This window comes from Silene latifolia, chromosome 9 (assembly GCF_048544455.1).
Source record: "Silene latifolia isolate original U9 population chromosome 9, ASM4854445v1, whole genome shotgun sequence".
Lineage (NCBI taxonomy): Eukaryota > Viridiplantae > Streptophyta > Magnoliopsida > Caryophyllales > Caryophyllaceae > Silene > Silene latifolia.
The window spans coordinates 61,828,513-61,837,484 of NC_133534.1; the positions used below are offsets into that span (position 1 = coordinate 61,828,513).

The following is an 8,972-nucleotide window of genomic DNA, read 5'->3' on the forward strand; positions in this document are numbered from 1 at the left end:
GCCACTAGTCGTGCTTTATAGGTATCTGGTTGCCCGTCTACAGAATGATTTATTTTGTAAAGCCATTTGCACTGAAGAGGTCGTACCTTGTTAGGTAAATCAACAAGATCCCATACGTCATTCTCATACATGAAGTCCATCTCGGATTGCATGGCTTCAAGCCATAGCTTAGAGTCAGAACAGGTCATGGCACCTTTATAGGTAGCGGGTTCTTTACTCTCTGGGAGCAAAACGTCATTCTCCTCGACCATACCAATGTATCTGTCTGGAGGATTAGAGACTCTACCCGACCCCCTAGGTTGCTGAGGAATATTAACCGTATCATTAGTTGAAGGAACATCTTCCTCCAACCGTTCCTCGGTAGTTGGTTCTTGAACCTCCGATAGCTCGAAGGTTCTATTACTTGACTTGTTCTCGAGAAATTCTTTCTCTAAGAACTTTGCACTAGCCGCAACAAAAACTCGATGTTCGGTAGGCGAATAGAAGTAATGACCAAACATTCCTTTTGGATAACCAATAAAGTATGTCTTGACCGATCGCGGGCCGAGCTTATCCTTGTGTCTCCACTTGAAATAAGCCTCGCAGCCCCAAACCCGAATAAAGGACAAGTTAGGGACCGTTCCCTTCCACATTTCATATGGAGTCTTGTCGACAACTTTAGACGGACTTCGGTTAAGTATAAGAGCAGCTGACAAAAGAGCAAAACCCCATAATGAATCAGGTACTACCGTGTGACTCATCATGGATCGAACCATATCAAGTAGTGTTCGATTTCTCCATTCGGACACACCATTTAATTGAGGTGTTCCAGGTGGAGTTAACTGTAAAACTATTCCACAGTCTTTAAGGTGTTGACCAAACTCATTTGAAAGATATTCGCCACCCCGATCTGAACGGAGTGCTTTAACCTTTCTTCCCAGTTGGTTCTCAATCTTATTCTGGTATTCCTTGAATTTTTCAAAAGACTCATTTTTATGCTTCATTAAGTAGACATATCCGTATCTACTCAAATCATCCGTGAAAGTGATAAAATATCTATAGCCGTCTCTTGCGGTGATTGACATAGGTCCACATACATCAGTATGTATGAGTCCTAATAGGTCATTAGCGCGCATTCCAACACCTTTGAAGGAAATTCGAGTCATTTTGCCGATAAGACATGATTCACACGTGTCAAATGATGAGAAATCAAATGTGGAGATAGTTCCACTCTCAATGAGTTTCTTCACACGTTTTTCATTTATGTGTCCCATTCGACAATGCCATAGATAAGTTTGATCTTTGTCACTAACCTTTAATTTCTTATTATTCACATGTAATATTTCTGTGGTTTGATCTAAGATATAAATTCCATTCATGGAAACGGCTTTGCCATAAACCATTTCATTAAAAGAGAAAATACAGCTATTGTCCTTTATTGAAAATGAAAAACCGTCTTTATCAAGTACGGAAACAGAAATAATATTCTTAGATAAACTGGGTACATAGTAACAGTTATATAAATATAACTCAAAACCACTCGGGAGCTGGATTACATATGTTCCCATTGAGACTGCAGCAACTCGTGCTCTATTCCCAACTCGCAGGTCCACATCAGCCTTTGCAAGGGGTTTGATGTTTTTTAGGCCCTGCAAATGATTACACAGATGAGAACCACAACCAGTATCAAGTACCCAAGTTCCGAAACTTGCATGGTTAATCTCAATCATATGAATATAAGATGACATACCAACAGGAGTGACGCGGCCTACTTTTATGTCCTCACGGTATACGGGACAGTTCCTCCTCCAATGCCTAGTCTTGTGACAATGGTGGCACTCAACGTTACCGTCCTTGCTCTTTGCCTTGCCTTGTGAGCCACTAGTCTCACTAGGCCCACTCTTACCATTTCCTGACTTCTTAAACTTTGGCTTTCCTACAGTTAGGTCACCGTGAGCTTTGCCCTTACCCTTATTCTTGTTGGAAATCATGAGAACATCTTGCTTCATGCTCCCACTCAATTTCATACCCTTCTTGGTCTGTACGAGAAGTGAGTATAGCTCATGAGGACTTTTCTTCATGTCATTCATGTAGTAATTTGCCCTGAAGAGGGCAAAACCATCATGAAGTGAATGAAGCATACGGTCAATGACTATGCTCTCACTGATTTTGCAATCAAGTGCCTCCAGTTTCTCGACATTCTCAATCATGTTAAGAATGTGTGGGCTAACCGATTGGCCCTTCTGGAGTTTCGCATCAAAGAAGCGACAGGTATGCTCATAAGTAACGATTCTCGGTGCTTTTGAGAACTCATTAGTGAGTGTGGTGAAAATCTTGTTTGCACCTTGGGCAATGAAGCGTCTTTGCAAATTTGTTTCCATTGCAAAAATGAGTACGTTCTTTATCGCACCCGCTTCCATGACGAAGTCACTATAAGCAAGTGACTCGTTAGCTCTTGCATTGGGGCCTGGGTTTGGTGGGATTGGCTTAGTTAAGTATTTGAGCTTACCGTCAGCAATGGCAGCATTCCGTAATGATGCCTCCCAGTCCGCAAAATTGGACCCATCATTCTTCAGTCGTGTGGACTGATTCATGTGGTCCATGAAAGTTTTAAGCCAGGACTCGCGTGCAAGTGTGGCACTTGGCATAGGGATTTCGTTATTTCCAGTCATTTGTTGTAAGCAGTATTATCAATATAAAACGAATTCTACACTGCGAAAAGAAGAATAAAAACATAATAAGCATACTCATCGTTATGATTTAAGTCTAATGCAAAACTGTTATAAGCGAAGACTCAAGCATTTATACAATTGACCTCCCTCAAGAATTATATAAATGATCCCAAGACTCAATTATCTGTAAATTGATAAGCCAACCTCTTGGCTAATTCTATTGTTAGAATTCTTGGTTGATAAATTTCTGTAAATTCTATCTTTAGTCCATCATAATCACGAGAAACTCTTCAGATTATAATGTTGAGGTAAAATAAGTCAACACAAAATACTTACCCAACGTAGAAGGGGTCACATGGAGAGTAAGGTCCTATATGCCTACCGACGAAGAAGGGATTCATAGTTGTTTGCCCTTATAAAGACTAGTCTCAATTTTAGTTATAGAGGAAGATCCCATCAACTTTATTTTAATTCATTTTAAGTGAACTAATATCTAGCATGCGAGAATGAATAAACTAAGATGATGGCTTAAAATTGTGTGACATCTTTATGTCCATGATAACTAACAATCAATCTATATGAGTCAATTTTCATGCATATAAGTAGGTGGTTTGGTTTAGGCGGAATATGATGCACTAATTATCATGCGTAGAAAAGCAACGAGAATGGAAAAACGTAAAATAAAAAACAAAGTCCTAGTGTGGCCTATCTACCAAAATGAACATAAATACAACTTTGGAATCCTTCCTAGGACCCGAGAAGCTTGTCTTGATGTTCCATCTTGGTCCATGTAGCGGGAGTGAGCAATCCAATCTCCATCTTTAGTCTTCTCAAAATTACAATAAAATTACAAAATAAACCTATTTACATTCTAATTTCAAAAACATAATACTAAAGAAAACCAAAAGGAGATTCGAGATCTCAAATTACATCAAGACTATGTTTCCATCATTACGAAAACATAATCAACTAAGGCCACACTAGATAATACAAAATTACAACCGATTGCAAAAATACGTAAATAAACCATTCAACTAAATAAAATGCATCAACTATAAATTAACTATTCAAGACATAATTCCTTAATTATGTAGAGTAATTTATCCAAACCACCTATTTTATAATTATCAAAATTATGTGACAATTCCTCAATTACTCACAATAATTCCAATCTTAATTCACATTAACCTATAATATGAATTAATCTAACATTATTTTAAACCTCTTTAAAATAATTTGGGTATCTCAAATTTGTGAACCTTTTCACAACAAACAATCATACATTATATATTTAATGTATAAAGATAATTGGCCAAAACAAATTTTTTGTTTTAAAATGCTCTCGGCATTGCTCAAAAAAACAAAAAAAATAGTTTTTTTTTTTTTTTTAATACCCTCGGCATTCCAATCCTAAAAACAAAAACAGTTTTTTTTTTTATATATATATATATATATATCTTGCGGCATTTTGCCCTAAATACAAAAAAACAGTTTTTTTTTCTTTTTTAAAAACTCACGGCATTCAGCCGTTTTTTTTTCTTTCTTTTCTCAAAATTTTTTTTTTATGTGAACAAAATGTTTAATGTTGCTAATATAACAAGAGTGGCATAATCATCATCTTTTAATTTAACCTCTTAAAATGAATATCTAAATTATGATTAAATCGATTATCCGAATATTTGATTCATCACAATTGACTTGAACTTTATAAATTAACTTGTATGCCAAAATTATATATCAAAAATAAATTATCAACAATGAAAACTATTTTCATTTACATTTCAATTTAATTTTAATTAAATCAAAACATCTACAAATTTATCATATTATCATCTTAACATATTAAAACAACAATATCAATAAATCAAATGGAAACAAAACATCAAAAACCAAAAAAAAAACCCTCGGCAAAAAAAATTGAAACGGCCGAACCTATTTTTTTTTTCTCAAAATTTTTGTTTGAATTCATTTATGAAAATCATATAAAATAATTTCGTGGCCTATGCTCTGATAGCACTTGTGGGAAATATAGGTATATATCATCAAGAAAATTTCGGATTATAACGAAATTATGAAATATAAAATTGCTAGTCATAAACGAATTGCATAAACAAAAGAATAGAGATTTAGAATTAACCTTTGGTCCTAGCAATTTGGCCTAAGAACAAATATCGAGATCGATATTCTCCTAATTGTTGCACCCAAAATGCTTTGAGAAATGCCTCTCCTTTTGCTAGAATGAGATCCCCAATTTCTAATGGTTTTAGGGTTTTTGTGATGTGAGAAAATTAGGTCAAAAAGAAGTAAGGAAAAATGATCCTATTCCTCCTCTTAAAACCGTCCAAGGAGAGTAAAATGGGAAGATTTTATTCTTCCTATTTTTCTCTCTTTGACCGAGTGATCAAGCAACCAAATAAGGAGGAAAATCTCCTTATTTTAGGTTGTTATAAAAAATGTATAAAATGTGTATTATTTTTATCAATTGTCAATTATGTCAACGCGTATTTAATAAGTCCACAAACAACAGTTTGTAGTCGATTTATTAATACCGGGCTGTCAATCATTTATTATGACAATGTCGTATAATATATACTTTAACTATAAATATTGCATATTTATAATTTGCTAATTAAATATATCTGGTTACGTTTAATTACGAATTAACATCTTAATTCGTTCAAGCTAACATTATATACATTAATTAAATATAACAGTTTATATTCAATTTCCGAATTAACAATTAATTCGTCTCAGCTGATATTATTTAATTGTATTAAATAATCGACTCATCATCACATTGACTAACCTTTTAGTCAAATACATGGACTAACCATTTAGTCATATAAGGCATCAATGTGATTACATTTTCATATAATCACATCTCTCAAACACATCCTTTAGGTGTGACTTTTAGGGACCAGTTGATCACCGCCATCAATATGATAATAACGTCAAACTTCTAGCAAGCCAACCGTTATTAAGTAAACGTTAATAAACTGATAAAATACTAAGTATACCCTTGTGAACCTATAAGAGATTTATATACGTTATCACACTAACTGTGGAGGACACTAGCTCCAACACAACGGACATCCATTGTTCTCCTATTGTACTCAACTGCATATCTCTTTCGCTTGTTCGCGTCCTCAACAATTGAAACTTCAAAATTAGTTACTGGATCTGGTGGGGTGTATCCACAAACACTACACGCATTTACCGAAAATTTAAACTCCTCTTAGAAGTCAAAGAACACTTCATGTGTATAAACCTTCACTGCATGGGCCTTCCAGTTTGACCCGAATAGGGTTTCAGGCATTGAGTTGTGGCTCTATGCTTCAAGAAGCTTTAGATTGTGCCTTTGTTGGTCCATGGCACTCTCAAATCTCATCCAAAATTCTACGAGAGTCCCATATTTATTTTCAAATCTCTTGAAGAAGCTATTCGAACTCTTTGATCTTTGTATGGTTTTTAAAATGTTGCCCATCGGCACATTCCTGAAATAAGCGGGTATCCACTGATCTCGTTCCGCAAACTTGTCAGTCAACCATTTATTTTCTTCTAACGAAAACTCGCTAATGACCTTAGCCTAATTCTCTTCAAATTCCTCAGGCTCCAAGTCCTCGCTCCAGACAACATTGTTCAGACGACTTAAGAAATCAGTCTCTTTGCAAATTGTGCACCCAACCTTGTCTGTTACTTTCTTCATAATGTGCCACATGCAAAAGCGATGTCTTGCTTTTTTGAACACGGCTGCAAGTCACAAAATCCACATTATCTATTGTCAGAGATCTTTGGTCACAAATCAAGCTCTAAGATTCACTAAACAAGGTCTCACATTCACAAGATCAGAGAAATAACAAAATAGGCAATTTCAACAACTTATGACCAAGTTTAAGAATATTAGCTTTGTGTTTCACATAACAAGCCCAAAGATTCACTAAACAAGGTCTGAGATTCAAAAGATAAGGTCTGAGATTCACAAAATTAAGAGCAAAATAGATGATTTTAAACCACGACTAAGTTTCACATAACAAGCCCTGAGATTCACTGAACAAGGTCTGAGATTCACAAGATAACGTCTGAGATTCACAAAATTAAGAGCAAAATAGATGATTTTAAACCACGACCAAGTTTCACATAACAAGCCCTAAGATTCACTGAACAAGGTCTGACATTCACAAGATAAGATCCGAGATTCACAAAATTAAGAGCAAAATAGATGATTTTAAACCACGACCAAGTTTCACATAACAAGCCCAAAGATTCACTGAACATGGTATGAGATTCACAAGATAAGGTATGAGATTCACAAAATTAAGAGCAAAATAGATGATTTTAAACCACGACCAAGTTTCACATAACAAGCCCAAAGATTCACTGAACAAGGTCTGAGATTCACAAGATAAGGTCTGAGATTCTCAAGATAAGGTCTGAGATTCACAAAACAAGGTCTCAGATTCACAAGATAAGAGAAATAACAAAATAGGCAATTTCAACAACTTATGACCAAGTTTAAGAATATTAGCTTTGTGTTTCACAAATCAAGATCTAAGTTTCACAAAACACGCTCTATGATTCACAAAATAAACTTCAAGATTCACGAATAATGTTCCTAGATTCACCAAATAAATAACCAGTTTCACAAAAGTAAGATATTCCAAACACATCTGGAACTGCATTTATTATTCCGGCATCTTGGTCACTGATGATGTAATTGGGTTCTTTGCCACCCATTGCTTTCATGAACTGCTGAAATGCCCAAATAAATGAGTCATCGTCTTCATGATCTAAAAGCACACATCCAAAAGTTATTGACTTTTTGTGATTGCCAATGCCAGTGAAAGATGTAAATTTCATGTTATATTTGTTCGTTCCATAGGTTGGATCGAATGAAATAGCATCACCAAACAATGCGTAACATCTGATGGAATCCGCATTTGTCCAAAAAATTCTTGTCAAAGCACTGTCAGCATCTGTTTCATATGAAAATACCAACCCTTTTGTTTCTCGGAGGATTTCTAAACGAGAGATGAACATATGTCCATCCTTGCCATTAAGTAGACACTTTACTTCCCTTTGGAAATTCTTGAACTGCGTAAGAGTAGCTCCAACATTTTCGAAACCCTCTGCTTGTTCCTTGCATAATTTGTTTGTTAAACTAGCCCCGACATTCAATCTCGAATTTTGGATAATCAATTTCTTATGATATTCGTTCAGTTGATTTATATTAACATCAAGTTTCTCAAATTCCCTATTTTTGACAGGCGTCACTAGGTGATTGTGACCCTCACGGAATTGTTAAATCTTGTACATCTTTTCATGGAACATGAATTTTATCATTGGTTCACAACCCCACCTTTTAATTCTAGTTATTCTTGTACCACTTTGCTTATTGGAACTCTCAGCTTCACCTGCACCAGCACCTCCACCTCCACCCTTTTTCGTACTGGTTTTAGCAGTTTTTGTTTTTCTATTTGCACTTATTGTACCAGCTTTTGTTTTGTCACCAGTTTCAACGGTTGTTATTTTTGCATCAGCTTTGGGAGGACGATTTTTCCTGTTATTAAAACATTGACGATGACAAACCATGCATTTTGTTCGAATAATACCATCTTTAAACCTCTTAGTTGAAGACTTCCTTTCTTCAAACTTACAAGCAATAGCATAAATTTTATAGAACAACATTGCTGACTCTAAGTCCACAAATGTTTTGCCAAGCACGGGTGTAAACTTCTCTTCAATCCTACTTATCCATTGCTCAGTGCCACCCGGTGTGTAAGTTACCAAAATAGTAGGTGTGGAAATAGTTGGCATTGTAGGGGTTGTTAAGACAGCAGTAGAACCCTCACCATCCTGACCAGAACCAACATTAGAGCAACGAACCTCACCACAACTGACACGAGGCGTCACACTACACTGTGAGTTGTTGTTGACATTTGAATCAATACCTAAGAAGATAAAAGGTTCACAAAGTCACATATCACATTCACAAAACAAGGTTTAAGATTCACTAAATAAGGTCTGTGATTCACAAATAAAGTCTGAGGATATTATCTGAGCAAGGAAGAGAGCAGAATAGGTCATTCCTAAAGGGTTCACAAAAAGAGCTCTAGGATTCACAAACACAAGGACTGAGATTCACAAGTTCACTTTTTGGTTCAGATTATTAGTTCAGTTTTTAATCTTACCCAGGTTGTATATATTAGTTATTAAGTTTCACAAAATAACCTTCTAGTTTCACAAACTACGGTCTCTGCTTCACACAAAAAGAAATAAATAAATTGCATCAGTAACGTTTAACAACATAGATTCACAAAATAA

At 35.5% G+C, this 8,972-nt stretch overlaps 1 protein-coding gene across 1 annotated transcript; it reads right to left on the reverse strand.

Moving 5' to 3' along the window:
- Positions 1–6,237: 6,237 nt before the first annotated feature.
- Positions 6,238–8,336, reverse strand: LOC141601107 (protein FAR1-RELATED SEQUENCE 5-like). Its single transcript, XM_074421374.1, has 3 exons — positions 8,008–8,336; positions 7,286–7,902; positions 6,238–6,401 (listed from the first exon to the last, which is right to left on the reverse strand). The coding sequence occupies exons 1-3, from the start codon at positions 8,334–8,336 to the stop codon at positions 6,238–6,240; spliced, it is 1,110 nt and encodes a 369-aa protein (XP_074277475.1).
- Positions 8,337–8,972: the final 636 nt, after the last annotated feature.

Bases quoted from the DNA above. Each gene is read 5' to 3' on its own strand.
- LOC141601107 (XM_074421374.1), bottom strand. From the start codon at position 8,336: ATGTTGTTCTATAAAATTTATGCTATTGCTTGTAAGTTTGAAGAAAGG. The intron at 7,903-8,007 runs GTGGGGTTGTGA...TGTCAAAAATAG, and splicing joins AGAATAACTAGAATTAAAAG to GGAATTTGAGAAACTTGATG. The intron at 6,402-7,285 runs GTTATTTATTTG...TGTGACTTGCAG, and splicing joins ATCTTACTTTTGTGAAACTG to CCGTGTTCAAAAAAGCAAGA.